We start from the raw sequence: 17,581 nt of genomic DNA on the forward strand, positions 1-17,581 counted from the left end.
TCAACCTTTCCTCATAAGTCAACCCCCTCATCTCCAGAATCAACCTAATGAACCTTCTTTGAACTGCCTCCAAAGCAAGTATATCCTTTTGTAAATATGGAAACCAAAACTGTACACAGTATTCCAGATGTGGCCTCACCAATACCCTGTATAACTGTGGCAAGACTTCCCTACTTTTATACTCCATCCCCTTTGCAGTAAAGGCCAAGATTCCATTGCCTTCCTGATCACTTGCTGTACCTGCACACTAAACTTTTTTTTCATGCAAAAGTACCCCCAGGTCCTGCTGTACTGCAGCACTTTGCAATCTTTCTCCATTTAAATAATAACTTGCTCTTTTTTTTTCTGCCAAAGTGCATGACCTCACACTTTCCAACATTATACTCCATCTGCCAAATTTTTGCCCACTCATTTAGTCTGTGTCTCCATTTGCAGATTTTTTGTCCTCACACATTGCGTTTCCTCTCATCTTTGTATCGTCAGCAAACTTGGCTACGTTACACTCTCTCCCTTCTTCCAAGTTAACATAGATTGTAAATAGTTGGGGTCCCAGCACTGATCCCTGCGGCACCCCACTAGTTACTGATTGCCAACCCGAGAATGAACTATTTATCCTGACTGTTTTCTGTTAGCCAATCCTCTGTCCATGCTAATATGTTGCCCCCCAATCCTGTGAACTTTTCTTTTGTGCAGTAACCTTTTATGTGGCACCTTGTCAAATGCCTTCTGGATGTCCAAATACACCACATCCACTGGTTCCCCTTATCCACCCTGTTTGTTACATACTCAAAGAATTCCAGCAAATTTGTCAAACATTACTTCCCCTTCATAAATCCATGCTGACTCTACCTGACCGAATTTTGCTTTTCCAAATGTACTGCTACTGCTGCTTTAATAATAGCGCTTCTCGGCCTTTTGGCTAAGATCTGCATAACTAACCTGACCAGCCACCATGACGTCCGGGTGGTTCCTCCCTGGTCAGGAAGGTATATGCTTACATTTTTGTAAACAGGAGGTGGGTGGGATTGGTGACCCATCCACCTCCACGGAGGTGTGTGGGGGACCTGACCCATCCACCTCCATGGCACGAACCTGGTATTGCAGTACTTCCAGGAACGGTGCAGTGGCTCTAGGCCTTTTGGCTAAGAGCATTGGCGCAGAGTGATCCTTGACTGGTGCAGGGTGACCTCTGGCGTTTGACAAAGAATTGTAACGATTGGATAACGATTGGACATGAATTTAAAAAAAAAAAAAAAAAAAAATGGACTCCAACATTTTCCCAACCACAGATGTTAGGCTAACTGGTCTATAGTTTCCTGCTTTTTCTCTGCCTCTTTTAAATAGGGGTGTTACATTTGCAGTTTTCCAATCTGCTGGGACCTCTCCAGAATCCAGGGAATTTTGGTAAATTACAACCAGTGCATCCACAATCCCTGTCGCTACTTCTCAAGATCCTAGGATGCAAGCCATCAGGTCCAGGGGATTTATCTGCCTTTAGTCCAGTTATGTTACTGAGTACCACCTCCTTAGTGATTGTGATAAGTTGCTCTCTTCCTCCCCCTTCTCCCTCTTTCCCCCCCCCCCCCCCCCCCCCCCCCCCTCCCTGGGCTCTTTCCTCCTCCTCCTCCTTCCCCCCCCACCCCCCCGCCCGCTCTTTCCTCCTCCTCCTCCTCCCCCCCCCCCCCCCCCAGCTCTTTCCTCCTCCTCCTTCCCCCCCTGGCTCTTTCCTACTCCTCCTTTCTCCCCCCCCCCCCCCCGGCTCTTACCTCCCCCTCTTCCCCCCCCCCTCCCCCGCTCTTTCCTCCTCCCTCCTTCTCCCCCCCCCTCCGCTCTTTCCTCCTCCCTCCTTCTTCCCCCCCCCCCACTCTTTCCTCCTGCCCCCTTTTGAAAATGAAACTGTTCAACTGACTAGAACTGGAGCAAACTAAATGCTGAGAATTGCAATTTCTAAGATACTCCATTCTAAACCAGTTGCTCCAAAAAAATAGGAGCAACTCAGGCCGAAACTTGACCCCAATGTGTTATCTATACAATAGAACTATCTCAATATCTTCACTTTTCAATCTGTCATTCTCTGCACACCACTGAAGTGAACTGGCACGATGCACATTCCTGGAAAAATAATGCAAATATTGAGCTAACTTGGTCATTTTTATGTGACTCCACAACAAAATCACTAATTGAGAATTAACTCAAGGACTGTAATTGAATTATAGGGATTCAGAATTAAAATCTAGCTGTTCTAAAATCTGTTTCCAAGGAGTATCTACTGCAGATATTTTACAACTTGTCCAAATATTTTTAGTTTAGACAATTGGATAAAGTTGCTTTATGCAAATCAGTATCTGGTTATGTGATAGAGAATGCCACTTGTAACGGATGTTAGTGTTCTTTTGATTTTGGAGTGATGCAGAACCCTGATTTTAGCAATTCAATGAGTTGGGTGGGGTGGGGGGGGGGGAGCACAAATCTTGGGTCATTTGCTTTGGATCTCACATATAAATCTGAATATTTTAATGGCAGGAGCTATGGATGAGCAAAGGGTGTCCATTTACACATTAAAAGCTAGTACACAAGTACAAAATGCAATAAAAAGGGCCGATGCAATGTAGACCTTTATCTCAATGGTAAGGGAGTAATTCTTCAGTTGTACTAATCCTTGGTCAGACTCTCTCTCTCTCTCTCTCTCTCTCTCTCTCTCTCTCTCTCTCTCTCTCGTACTGTGTTTAGTTTTGGGCACCGAAACTCGGGAAAGATATATTGGAGGGCAGATTCACCAGAATGATACCAGGGCTTAAAGCATTAAAATATGAGGACAGGTTACTTAAACTTTACTTGTTTACCTATTGGATTGGATTTTCGGATCGTTTGCGACCTGGAATTTGACCCTTCACGACAAAAAATGGGGCGGTAAGCTCTTTTGCGTCCGGGCGCCATCCTCCAGTTTTGTGGCGGCGCTTAGAAGCACCACCGGGGAAAGCTGCGCCGGGTGTGCCACAGCTCTCCTTGCAACACCGGCAGAAGTTTCGACAATGCAGACCCATACGCACCACAGCGGTCCAGCCCTGCTGGTGGCAGTGAGTTGGTTAAACTGAAAAAAAGGTAAGTTCCAGTTGTTCTACATTTTTGTAGTGATTTGTGTTGCAAGGGTGTTGGAAATGCTTTTGTGAATTCCCCTTCCAGGTCCCCTCTAGGAGTGCTCCTGGCCCCGCACTTTAGTTGGCAAGGTTCCCGTTTTAGCGCCGTGAAAGTTGTGCAAATCCTCTCTTGGCAGTGTTAAATGACACAAGTTGTTCCATACGGCGCAAACAATCGGGCAATAAATTTCCTGCTCTGCCTGTTTTCACCCCAAAAACGGCAAAGCCGAAAATCCAGCCCTTTAAGTTTAGAAGTTTGAGTGTTCTAAAGGAATTCAGTGGGGGTAGATACAGAAACTTATTTCCTCTGCTGGGGGAATCCTAAACTAGGTATATTCTTAAAATTGGTGTCGGGCCATTTAGGAGTGAAATCAGGAACCACTTTTTCAGACACAGGGTTGTGGAAATCTGAAACTCAATGTTGTGGATGCTGGTTCAATTGGAATTTACTAGACTAAGATTGATTATTTTGTTGGCAAGGGATATGGAGCAAAGGTGGGTAAATGGAGTTGAAGTACAGATCAGCCATGTTGCAATAGAATAGTGGAACATGCTTGACATCCTGAGTGGCCTACTCTTGTTCCTATGTTCCCATTCAAAGGGCCCAATCCTGGCCATGACTTGCATCAATTTTTTTTGGAGCAAGTTATTTTTTTTCTGGTGCAAGTTTAAAAAAAATGCCATTTTCCCCAAAAGATTTGCTCCAGAGTAAGTCAGTTAGGGATGATTTTTTAGATTGTTTTTTTTTTTCCAAAGTGGGTGTTCCCAGCCACTTAAGCCAGTTTTGGCCGTTTATGCCACTTTTGGCCAGCAAAAACTTACACTGACCTAAGTGGACTTGGAGTATGTGGCCAGCTCTGAAAAACCTTGCGGGCAGTGAAGAAAAAGCAGCGCACATTTGGCAGACATTAGGGCAGGTATAGGGGAGGGAAGGGAACTGGAGAAGACCTCAACAACCAAGCACCAAACATTGCAAGGAAAAGCTCAAACAATTAAAATACTAATATAAATGAAGTAAATCCTACAGGAGAAATGTGAGCTGCTGGCCGTGATGTCACGGGGGAGAGAGAGAGAGAGAGAGACACACACACTTTCTTTCTCCTCCCACGCCACCCTCTTCCCAACACCCAAATCGAAAGGCTCAAACACAGCCATTAAATAAAAAAAAAATAGAAGCGAAGTCCTACCTGCCCGGGAACTCAGCGGGCTGGCCGGTGCAGGAGTCCATTCGGCCAGGGATAGGGTGTGGCGAGATTGGGTGTCCCTTCGGCCTGGGATAGGGGCTGCGAGCATCGGGTCCTGCCCACAGGATGCTCTGGGAGGGCAGGCGCATGCGCGCATCTCTCTGAACCGTTGCCTGTAGTGCTTTCTGCGCTGGTCTGTTGCTCTGCTAACCCCCCCCCTCCCCTTCAGTCTCCACACCATGACTCCAGGGGCTCCGAAGAGCAGCCAGGATGGGGCCCCTTTTTTCTGGCGCCCTTTCCTGCATGCAAAGTCGCCGCGCTTCAGGCTAGTATGCCGAAAAAACGGCTTGGGCAATGTTGGGCCCCAAGATCCTGAGAGGAACAGGAGTTTAGAACTGGACTGGTGCACAGCACAGGATGGTAGATAATGCGCCTTTTGATGGGGGAGATGGTGACCACTACATGATCGTACCTCCTAAATTGTTACCAACAGCAATAGAGGTTAGAAGAAAATTCTTTGTGCAAAGGTATTTGCCATTGGAACTGAGTCAGAAACTATTGCATAATTTAAGGGAAAATTGGGTAAATATTTTAAACTGAAAATATAATTCCATGGGGACAGTGTGAGGTGGTGGGATTAGTTTTGGTGCCCTGAGCCAGCACAGACATGGTGAACTTCTATGGTTCTATAGGGAAAACAAAACATCTCATACTTTATTTGGGTAACCAAATCAAGAGCTTTAGCATAATCAATGAATACAAATAAATGCTTCCTTATAAATGGGCACTGCACTTTGTGTAATCTGTTGGGACTATCGGCCCAGCATTTGCGATCAGTTAGGAAGCGACCATGCTCGACGCTGATCTCGAAGAAAGCTGCCCACAAAGACCTAGTGATCTCTGTTGGAAATTTTAGCGCTCCTGATTTTAGTTTGAATCTCTCATCAAATCAAGTGAATCTCCACCATCCAGCAACAGTGATGTCATCAAGCAGGCTAAGCAGCTAATCGCATTGAAGAATTCTCAGACAGCAAACCAAGTAATAGAATCCACAGATTATAATTTACTTTTTATAAATTTTAGAGCAAAATAAAGATTGGAACACAACACAGGTTACGGTAGAAGCTGAAGTATCAAATTTAATATATATTTTCAAAGCCATGTAATTATCACAATGGAAAAATTGACATTCTACAAATCAAATTTGTTTTAAGGGCCAGAATGATTGTTCAGTCAATACACACTTAACCTCCCAACAAGGCTTAACTTTTTTTGTGCGGTGGGGGGGGGGTGAGGAGGAAGAGAGGCTGGTTAAGTGATATTCTAGTGTAATAGAGGAAGTTATCATCCTTCAGTGTGATTTGAATTGATTACTGGCTCAGGTGAGTTTCACAGTGCAACCTGTGGAGGAGCAAGCAATGACTGACGGCAACTTCTGGATTTCTGCGTTTGTCTGCTCACGTGCTGACTCCAGAAGTTGCTGTCACTTTGAGGAGTATTGGCCGTGAATGCTGGCAGTTTTATCATCAATGCTACCGCAAAATCTGCGCCTAAAATAATTAGACATATGCCAATTAAATGTACACTACTGAGGTCCTAATATGATCTGCCAAAAAATATCTTGCAAGTGAGGTTGATGTCCATTGCCAGGAAGCGCCGTATGGTGACTTAGTAGAAGAACACTAAACTCTGCCAGTAGTGGTAACTGCTTAGTCCTTCAGGTTGTGAGAAAACATATTGCTTGAGATACTTTGTTTTCTTTTAGTTACATTGTTCTCTGTACTATGCTGAAAAGGTATGTTGATTTATCCAAGGATAATTTGCTTCAAATCTGAATTCTGTTTTTTTTTAAAAAGTTGGCATTTTTTTGTTTCTCCAATAGTTGATAAAGATTCCAAGAACAGATGCCTGCAACGAAGCACGAAATTTTGATTTTTATGTATCCAATGTTGGAAAAGATAACCCTCAGGGAAGCTTTGATTGTGTCCAGCAGTATATCTCCAGGTACTGTAAACCAGTTTTTCTTTAGTTATTAAACTCATTTGGAGGCTAACTATTACAGTATATGCATTGCACCCCATTGCATGTCAACGAATTAACTTGATCAAAGAATGCCCAAGTCAACCTGTTTGATCTAAATGTTAGATCATCAATTGTTTGCACCCTGGTTACATTGGATTAGTTTGACAGTATTTTGAACTAGAGTGTAGGATGCAGCAGGTTGTAGGAATTTGCAGAATTTTTTGGAGTCTTTGGCAGGTCACTTAAATTATTCTCATTGCACAAAATCAGATTAAAGTATTATGGGCTAAAATCGTATTCCATGATTTCACTAAACTGAGAACTCTGATGGTGACTTGACCATTTTAAGGATCTCATCTTGCTGATCAAATCTAATTTTGGGATATCTGATCAAATCTCATTTTAGGATTTCAAATACTGCAGTTTCTGCAATATTCTGCGACAAAACAATGGGTATAACACTGTTGAATTTCATATTTAAGTGTATAGTCGACCTACCATTAATGTATTAATGCATCATGCACAACTTTTAAGGTTTAGAGGTACTTGAAACACATATTTTTGTGCTATTATGCAATGTACAGCATGAAGGGTTATTTGTTTCCATTCCTTAATGTTAGCATAAAAAGTCATGTGTAAACTATATAGTTCCCACATTTTATACTCTTATTGACTGTTAGTAACATAGTAAATAGAGGACAATATGATTTAAATGTACTGGCCCCCAACTAATGTTATGAGACCACTTGGAGGAAAAACTGGTGAATAATTTAATGATCACATGATAGAGTTGAAGAAGTTAATGGCTAAACCAAAACATCAAAAATAATCTTTAAACTGCTAGTTTGAAATCCTATTCCACCCCTCACCCCAAATTGATTGTTGCAGCTGAAAGCATATTGCAAGAGTTGCTGTTGAATTCTATCGCATAACATGTTTCTGAATGCACAATAACCATGAGTAACTACAAATGAGAAATGGAATAAAAGGCATACAAAGTGATCATTTATTTGTGCCTTTAAAATGTACAAATCAACAAACATTTTTAATAAAAGTAACTTTTTTTTTCAAATATAGCTTGATTGGCACCCCATCCACCACTTTTAGACATTCACACTCCACCACTGGTGCAACATGGCTGCAGTGTGTACCATTTACAAGATGCACTGCAGCAACTCACCAAGGCTGCTTAGGCACCTCCCAAAGCCACAATCTCTACCACCGAGCATGAGGGCAGCAGGCAGGGAACCACAACCTGCAAGTTCTCCTCCAGGTCTCTCACTATCAAACTTGGAAATATATCACCATTCCTTCATTGTTGCTGGGTCAAAATTCTGAAACTCCCTACCTAACAGCACTGTGAGTATCTTCACTGCACAGACTGCAGCGGTTCAAGAAGGCGACTCACCACCGCCTTCTCGAGGGCAATTGGGGATGTGCAATAAATGCTGGCCTTGCCAGTGACACCCACATCCCATGAATGAATGAATTAAAAAAATTGTTAATGTTATGAAGGTGATGAGACCTTGAAATTAACTACAGTGGACACAATGTGAAATGGCCTCCTTTGGTGCTGTAAATTTCTATGATTCTACTATATTTAATTTAACATCCTAATTGTCTCTCTAGTAATGGAGTTGCAGAGCTGGACTGCTTTGGAAGCATACAGGATAAAATTACAATATGTGCAACGAATGATTCTTATCAGATAACACGAGAACGGATGACTCAAGCAGAGGAGGAAACCCGTAGTCGAAGTACCAAAGTTATTAAACCTGGTGGACGATATGTAGGTAAGAGGTTTTTTAAATTAAAGCAGAATTCAATAAGGTATGTGAACACAAGGAAAACTATCGATGTCATGTTTGTACTGCAGAGAAGAAAAAAAGTATAAGCATGCATGTCTCCATTTTCTTTTTCAAAATCATGGCTCGCAACTTTATTTCTATCTGTTATGCTGTCCAACAGCTGAGGAATCTCCAAGCAGACTAGAAAAATTGACTGTTGCAATATCAAGAATTCTTTGAGCCCAGAGCTCTACTTACTAAGTGACCACCAAAGTCAATGCTACAGACAGTAACTGTTATACAGTGAATGTATGGTGAAATGATCAGGTTGACCAGATGTATACTTTTTTAAAAAAGTACTTTAATTCTTGGCTATTCCCTTTGTGTAGGTTTCTTTAAAACCGACATCTTTGACCAGGCTTTTGGTCACCTGTCTGTAGGTGGCTGTGTCATATTTTTGTGAAGCGCCTTGGTACATTTTGCTATGCCAAAGGTGCTATATAAATGCAAGTTGAGTAGCTCTAAGGAGAGAAATCTACATGCCTTGCTGTTTATGCTGCTGATATATTGTGGTCTCTGTGTCTGAGAGCATAGCCTTCTGATTTATTGCGCATCGCAGATGGCCCAGGGAATTTGATGTTGAGTTGGCCACTGCTTTGCTGTGCACATCATAACCCTATTTTTGTGTCTGGACACAAACACAATATGGCACTAAACCAGTTCAGAACCTTTAGCAATGTAATATCTTTATACTTTGAGGAAAATTTGACTTGTCATGTGCTTATGGTGTACAAATTAGATTGTCTAACTTTTGCAGAGCTGGTTTTTATTGTGTCTTAAAGGAAGACAGAGGGAGAGAATTTCAATTTATACAGCAGCATATTGCATCTCACCATGTTTCAAAATATTTTGCATACAAGTTAAGGCACTTATATAATTTAAAGTAGCAGTCATTTTGCTCTCAGCAAAGTTCCACAAGCAACTGTGAAATTAATTTTTGATGGTTGAGGGGCCCAGGACATTGGGTAAGTCCCTGCTCTTCTTTGAATCATACCTCAACAGGCAGATAGCAATTGTGATTATATAGCACTCCGTCACTACTAGGTGTCAACCTAGATTAATTTGCTTCTAGCCAAACGCTTGTGCTGACCGAGCCAATTGATCAAGAAATTGGTATCCAAGAATTGATGGAAACATAGAAAATAGGTGCAGAAGTAGGCCATTCGGCCCTTTGAGCCTTAACCACCATTCAATAAGATCATGGCTGATCATTCACCTCCGTATCCCTTTCCTGCTTTCTCTCCATATCCCTTGATCCCTTTAGCAGTCAGGGCCATATCTACCTCCCTCTTGAATATATCCAATGAACTGACATCAACAACTCTGTGTGGTAGAGAATTCCACAGGTTCACAACTCAATGAAGAAGTTTCTCCTCATCCAGGTCCTAAATGGCTTACCCCTTATCCTTGGACTGTGACCCCCTGGTTCTGGACTTCCCCCAACTTCAGGAACATTCTTCCTGCATCTAACCTGTCTAGTCCCATCAGAATTTTATGTCTAAGATCCCCTCTCATTCATCTAAACTCCAGTGATTACAGGCCCAGTCGATCCAGTCTCTCCTCATATGTCAGTCCTGCCATCCCAGGAATCAGTCTGGTGAACCTTCGCTGCACTCCCTCAATAGCAAGAACTTACTTACTCAGATTAGGAGACCAAAACTGTGTACACTATTCCAGGTGAGGCCTCACCAAGGTCCTGTACAACTGTATTAAAACCTCCCTGCTCCTATATTCAAATCCCCTAGCTATGAAGGCCAACATGCCATTTTCCACCTTCACCGCCCGCTGTACCTGCATGCCAACTTTCAATGACTGACGTACCATGACACCCAGGTCTTGTTGCACCCTTCCTTTTCCTAATCTGCCATTCAGGTATTCTGCCTTCATGTTTTTGCCACCAAAGTGGATAACCTCACATTTACCTACATTATACTGCATCTGCCATGCATTTGCCCACTCACCTAACCTGTCCAAGTCACCCTGCAGCCTCTTAGCATCTTCCTCACGACTCACACCGCCACCCAGCTTAGTGTCATCTGCAAACTTGGAGCTATTACACTCAATTCCTTCACCTAAATCACTGATGTATATTGTAAATAGCTGGGGTCCCAGCACTGAGCCCTGCGGCACCCACTAGTCACTGCCTGCCATTCTGCGAAGGACCCGTTTATCCTGACTCTCTGCTTCCTGTCTGCCAACCAGTTCTCTATCCATGTCAATACATTACCCCCAATACCATGTGCTTTAATTTTGCATACCAATCTCTTGTGTGGGACGTTGTCAAAAGCCTTTTGAAAGTCCAAATGCACCACATACACTGGTTCTCCCTCGTCCACTCTACTAGTTACATCCTCTCAAAATTCTAGATTTGTCAAGTATGATTTCCCTTTCATAAATCCATGCTGACTTGGACCGATCCTGTCACTGCTTTTCAAATGTGCTGCTTTTTCATCTTTAATAATTGATTCCAACATTTTCCTCACTACTGATGTCAGGCTAATCGGTCTATAATTCCCCGTTTTCTCTCTCTCTCCTTTTTTTTTTAAAAAGTGGGGTTACATGAGCTACCCTCCAATCCATAGGAACTGATCCAGAGTTGATAGACTGTTGGAAAATGATCAATGCATCCACTATTTCTAGGGCCACTTCCTTAAGTACTCGGGTGCAGACTATCAGGCTCTGGGGATTTATCGGCTTTCAATCCCATCAATTTCCCTAACACAATTTCCTGACTAATAAGGATTTCTTTCAGTTCCTCCTTCTTGCTAGACCCTTGGTCCCCTAGTATTTCCAGAAGGTTATATGTGTCTTCCTTCGTGAAGACAGAACCAAAGTATTTATTCAATTAGTCTGCCATTTCTTTGTTCCCCATTATAAATTCACCTGATTCTGACTGCAAGGGACCTACCTACGTTTGTCTTCACTAATCTTTTTCTCTTCACACATCTATAGCACAATTAAATCTTTTAGAACATATTAAAAATCGTAATTGGTGACATTATTTTGGCCACATCTTTAAACTTCAGTTATTTCTATGTGGTTAAATTTTTCCTATTGCAACCTCATAATCTCAAGGTACACTCCATTAAGCTGAAAAAAAGTAAGTTAAGAATTGATTCTGTACTCAACATGACTCAACTATTCAGACTGTGAAGCACTTTGGGATATTTTGAGGGCATAAGTCCTATATAAATGCAAATTTGCGCTTTATTTTGGAAATCTGTGATTTGTTTGGCTCCTCATGTCTCGACCTTTTCTCTACCGCATTTGTTTCGCTCACCTCTATGGGGATATACCATAATGCACTGTGCTGAATTTCTACAGGGATTTACTGATTGCAATAACTTTGGTAGAAGAGCCAAGGAAATGCCAGAAAATGGCATAAATACCGTTTGTTGTTTTTCCTGGGGCTTTTTGTTACAGCAGACAAGCAAGATAACCCCTGCAGAAATTCATACCATGCATATGGATCAGATGATGCACACTCTGCTTTGTCATTGGTTAGCTTCGTCTGCATGCAAGTTTGCAGAATCTTTCTTCAGATAAAATGAAGGTTGGTTAATTTATATTAAACACTCGCAAATCCCTCGTCATATTGTTAGTGGGAAATCAGACGGCTTTACCTGCAAAAATGTATTGATTAAATAAATGTGGTAGCTCTTTATTGGCAGTCTCAAACTTTTTAAATTGAAGTAGTGAGTATTGAATGTGGTTGTAAAATTTATTAAGTCTTAAGCAGTGAACATTTATTGGTAATGGTGATGGCTGTTTAATTTAATGGGGTTGTGAAAATTAATACATTAAATAAAATGATTGGCTATTTAATAGAATTGATTTGCTGTAAAATACATTGAAGGAAATAATACAAACCCAAGGACTTTAATGATGTGTTGAGGTTTTCTGCCCCCAACTCCCTTTATTGCAGTGAGTTCCAGGCCCCTAACTTCCCTCAACCCTCTTTAAATCAATGCCCTCTAGGTCATTGACCTCTACTAAGGGAAATGGGTAAGAACATTTTTCTTAAGAAATAGGAGGAGTAGGCCATTTGGCCCCTTAAGCCTGCTCTGCCATTCAATAAGATCATGGCTGATCTGATCATAGACTCCGCTCCACTTCCCTGCCTGCTCCCCATAATCTTTTATTCCCTTATCACTCAAAAATTTGTATCTCTGCCTTAAGTATATTCAATGACCCAGCCTCCACAGTTCTCTGGGACAGAGAATTCCATAGATTTACAACCCTCAAAAGAAATCTCAGTTTTAAATGGGCAGTCCCTTATTCTAAAACTGTCCTCTAGTTTTAGTTTCCCTATGAGTGAAAATATCCCCTCTGCATCCACTTTGTTGAGCCCCCTCATTATCTTAAGTTTCAATAAGATCACCTCTCATTCTGCTGAACTCCAATGTGTATAGGTCCAACCTATCTTAAGTCAACTCCCTCATCTCCGGAATCAACCTTGTGAACCTGCTCTGAACAGCCTCCAATGAAAGTATATCCTTCCTTAAATATGGAGACCAAAATTGTACACAGTACTTCAGGTGTGGCCTCACCAATACCCTATACAGTTGTAGCAGGACTTCTCTGCTTTTATACACTCTGCCCCTTGCAATAAAGGCCAACATTCCACTTGCCTTCCTGATTACGTGCTGTATCCACATACTATTTGTGTTCCATGCACAAGAACCCCCAGGTCTCTGTACTGCAGCACTTTGCAATTTTTCTCCATTTAAATTATAATTTGCTTTTCTATTTCTACTAAAGTGGATAAACTCATTTTCCCACATTATAATCCATCTGCCAAATTTTTGCCCACTCATTTAGCCTGTCTAATCCCTTTGCAGATGCTTTGTGTCCTCCTCACAATTTGCTTTCCCACCTATTTTTGTATCATCAGCAAACTTGGCTATATTACACTCAATCCCTTCATCCAAGTCATTAATATAGATTGTAAATAGTTGAGGACCCAGCACCAATCCCTGCGGCACCCCCACTAATCACTGTTTGCCAACTGGAAAATGACCCATTTATCCTGACTTTTTTTTTGTTAATTAGCCAATCCCCTCTCCATGCTAATGTATTACCCCCAACACCATGAACTTTTATCTTGTGCAGTCACCTTTTATGTAGCACCTTATCGAATGCGTTCTGGAAATCCAAATAGACCACATCCACTGGTTTCCCTCTTATCCATCCTAATTGTTACGTCCTCAAAAAAAAACTCCAGCAAATTTGTCAAACATGATTTCCCTTTCATAAAACCATGCTGACTCTGCTTGATTGAATCATGCTTTTCCAAATGTCCTGCTACTGCTTCGTTAATAATGGGCTCGCATTTTCCCAACGACAGATGTTGGGCTAACTGGTCTATAGTTTCCTGCTTTTTGTCTGCCTCCTTTTTTAAATAGGGGTCTTACATTTGCAGTTTTCCAGAATCCAGGGAATTTTGATAGATTTCAACCAATGCATCTACTATCTCTGCAGCCACTTTTTAAGACCCTAGGATGCAAGCCATCAGATCCAGAGGACTTGTCCACCTTTAGTCCCATTATTTTACCTAGTACTACTACATTGGTGATTGTGTTAAGTTCCTCCCTCCCGATAGCCCTTTGATTATTCACCCTCTAGGCCCTTCATAATTTTATACACCACAAACAAGTCTCCCCTCAGACTCTTCTGTTCCAAAGAAAACAACTGCGGCCTATCCAACCGTTCCTCATAACTAAAATTCTCCAGTCCTGACAGCATCCTCAAATCTCCCCTGTACCCGCTCTGGTGCAATCACATCCTCCCTGTAATGTCGTGACCAGAACTGTACGCAGTACTCGATCTGTGGCCTAACTAGTGTTTTATGTATTTCAAGCTTAACCTCCTTGCTCTTGCATTCTATGCCTCGGCTAATAAAGGAAAGTATTCCAAATGCCTTGTTTGACCACCTTATCTACCTGTCCTGCTACCAGGGATCTATGGACGCCAAGGTCCCTCAGTTCCTCTCCATTTCTCTATCCTAACATTTATTGTTTAGTCCCTTGCCTTGTTAGCAGCTTCCAAATGCACCACCTCATACTTCTCTGGATTGAATTGTATTTGCCACGTTTTTGTCTTCCTGCAGTCTACAGCTATTGTCCTCACTAGCAACCACTTTTTAAATCATCTGCAAACTTAATGTCCCCTACATTGAAGTCGACATCAGAAGACCCCTTGAGCCTGCTTGCCATTTAATATGATCATAGCTGATCTGATTATGGACTCTAGTCCAATTCCCTGCCTGCTCCCCATAACCCCTTTTCCCCTTATTTAAGAAACGGAATAAATTTAAGACAGAAATAGACAATATCCCAGCTTCCACAGCTCTGAGGCAGCAAATTCCACAGATTTTCGACCCTCAAGAAATTTCTGCTCATCTGTTTTAAATGGGCAGCCCCTTATTCTATTATGCCCTCTAGTTCTAGTCTCCCCTATCAGTGGAAGCATTCTCTGCATCCACCTTGTCAAGCCCCCTCATAATCTTATACATTGTCATAAGATCACCTCTCATTCATCTGAATTACAATGAGTAGAGGCTCAACCTTTCCTCAAATGTCAAGCCCCTCATCTTCTGAATCAACGTAGTGAACCTTCTCTGAACTGCCTCCAAAGCAAGTATATCCTTTCGTAAATATGGAAACCAAAACTGCATGCAATATTCCAGCTGTGGCCTCACCAATACCCTGTATAACTAGCAAGACTTCCCTGCTTTTATACTCCATCCCCTTTGCAATAAGGATCAAGATTCCATTGATCTTCCTGACCGCTTGCTGTACCTACATATTATCCTTTTGTGTTTCATGCACAAGTAGTCCCAGGTCCTGCTGTACTGCAGCATTTTGTAATCTTTCCCCATTTAAGTTAATAACTTGCTCTTTGATTTTCTTTTTCTCTGCCAAAGTGCATGACCTCACACTTTCCATCTGCCAAATGTTTGCCCACTCACTTAGTCTATGTCTATTTGCAAATTTTGTGTCCTCCTCACTGCTTTTCTTCCCATCTTTGTATCGTCAGCAAACTTGGCTACATTACACTTGGTCCCTTCTTCCAAGTCGTTAATATAGATTGTAAATAGTTGGGGTCCCAGCACTGATCCCTGCGGCACGCCACTAGTTACTGATTGCCAACCTGAGAATGAACCATTTATCCCGACTCTCTGTTTTCTGTTAGCCAATCCTCTATCCATGCTAATATTACCCCCAACCCTGTAAACTTTTATCTTGTGCAGTAACCTTTTATGTGGCACCTTGTCAAATGCCTTCTGGAAGTCCAAATACACCACATCCACTGGTTCCCCTTTAATCTACCCTGTTTGCTACGTCAAAGAAATCCAGCAAATTTGTCAAACGTGACTTCCCCTTCATAAATCCATGCTGACTCTGCCTGACTGAATTTTGCTTTTCCAAATATCCTGCTACTGCTTCCTTAATAATGGACTCCAACATTTTCCCAACCACAAATGTTAGGCTAACTGGTCTATAGTTTCCAGCTTTTTGTCTGCCTCCTTTTTTTTAAATAGGGGTGTTACATTTGCAGTTTTCCAATCTGCTGGGACCTCCCCAGAATCCAGGGAATTTTGGTAAATTACAACCAATGCATCCACAATCCCTGCCACTACCTCTCTCTCTGCTAGGATGCAAGCCATCAGGTCCAGGGGATTTATCTGCCTTTAGTCCCATTATGTTACTGAGTACTACCTCCTTCGTGATTGTGATAAGTTTCCCCCCCCCTTTTTCTTATAGCCCTTTGACTATCCACTGTTGGGATATTAGTGTTCTCTCCTGTAAAGACTGATACAAAATATTTGTTTCTGCCATCACCATGCTCCCCATTACTATTTCCCCGGTCTTGTCCTCTAAGGGACCAACATTTACTTTAGCCACCATTTTTTTTCCTTTTTATCTATCTATAGAAACTCCTGCTATCTGTATTCATATTTCGTGCTAGTTTACTTTCATAGTCTATCTTCCCTTAATTTTTTTTTTAGTCATTCTTTGCTGGCTTTTAAAAGCTTCCCAATCTTATGTCCCCTCTCTACTTTTGGCCACTTTGTATGCCCATGGTTTTAATTTTTTTATCTTTTCTCTTGCACCTTTCCTCCTCACTTGAATATATTTTTCTTGGGGGTTGTGAAATATCTTTTAAATATACCACAAAAAGCAAGGGACCAAGTACTGAGCCCTGTGGAACCCCACTGTAAATAAACTTCCAGTCTCAAAAGCACCCGTCGACCATTACTCTTTGGTTCCTGCCACGGGACCAATTTTAGATCCAATCTGCCACTTTCCTTTTTGGATTCCATGGGCTTTACTTTTATGACCAGTCTGCCATGTAGGACCTTGTCAAAAGCCTTGCTGAAATCCATGTAGACTTCAAGCGTGCTACTCTCATCGACCCTCATGACTGCCTCGACCCTTGTTGCTGCGCCTCAAAATTCAATCGGGTTTGTCAGACATGACCTTTGCTTAAGAAAACCATGCTGACTACCCTTGATTGATCTATGCCTTTCTAAATGACAATTAACACTGTCCCTCAATTTTTTTCAATAATTTGCCCAAAGGCTGACTGGGATATACTTACTTGGTCTATCTTTTCTCTTTTTAAACAATGGTACAATTTTGGCAGTCCTCCGGAACCACACCTGTAGCCAGAGAGGATTAGAAAATGATGGTCAGAGCCTCTGCTATTTCCTCCTTGCTTATTTTAACAGCCTGGGATTCATTTCATCCAGCCAGGCAATTTATCTACTTTCAAAGATGCTAGACCCTTTAATATATCCTCTCTCTATCTCATCTAGTATTTCACTTGCCGCCTCAACTACAGTGCCTGCATCGCCCTCTTTTGTGAAGACAGAAGTAAAGTATTCATTAAGAACTTTCTAACATATTCAGTTCTCACATCTGCACAATTTGTGGTAGGCCTAGAAGCAAATAAGCTGAGAAGTAGCCACCAGATTAAAGTTGGTAAATGCATTTCTGTATTGGCATTGCAACATTAAATGGGTAAAATTAAGTGAATCTTAATGTGGCTATTGTCTGCAGATTGCAACCAATAGCCACATTGTACAATGTAAATACAGTATATTGGTTTACATTAATTTTCATGGATGTTGTATTGAACTATTTTGGGGAAACTACTTTGAAAGCAGTCCTTGTTTAAAGAATTAAACATCTTCATTTATATGAAAGTATTTTTGATAGAATTTCCATCCTACTCTGAAAACCAGTGCCAAATAAACATTAGATATTGAAGTACCAATTCTGTTTGCATTCTAAATTATTTAATTCAGAGAGGCATTCTCCTACTAGTGAGAATTATTGATCTTTTCTCCCAATTTAAGTTCACGTGCGCCTTTGGAACAAAATAA

General features: G+C 41.6%; 1 protein-coding gene and 1 pseudogene across 4 annotated transcripts in view; both read left to right on the plus strand.

Annotated features, from left to right (window-relative positions):
• Positions 1-17,581, plus strand: part of ell2 (elongation factor for RNA polymerase II 2) — a 208,711-nt gene that overhangs the window by 71,119 nt on the left and 120,011 nt on the right. For all 4 annotated transcript variants that reach the window (XR_011593816.1, XM_070884734.1, XM_070884744.1 and 1 more), the window contains exons 3-4: positions 6,204-6,325; positions 7,973-8,136. Coding sequence is in view for 3 of the 4 variants with exons in the window: in XM_070884734.1 (XP_070740835.1) it covers positions 6,204-6,325; positions 7,973-8,136 (286 nt within the window). In the remaining variant the exon portion in view is untranslated. The remainder of the gene's footprint in view (positions 1-6,203; positions 6,326-7,972; positions 8,137-17,581) is intronic.
• LOC139279826 (U2 spliceosomal RNA) lies at positions 900-1,129 on the plus strand (annotated as a pseudogene).

Source organism: Pristiophorus japonicus, chromosome 1, assembly GCF_044704955.1.
Source record: "Pristiophorus japonicus isolate sPriJap1 chromosome 1, sPriJap1.hap1, whole genome shotgun sequence".
In the NCBI taxonomy this organism is placed as follows: Eukaryota; Metazoa; Chordata; class Chondrichthyes; family Pristiophoridae; genus Pristiophorus; species Pristiophorus japonicus.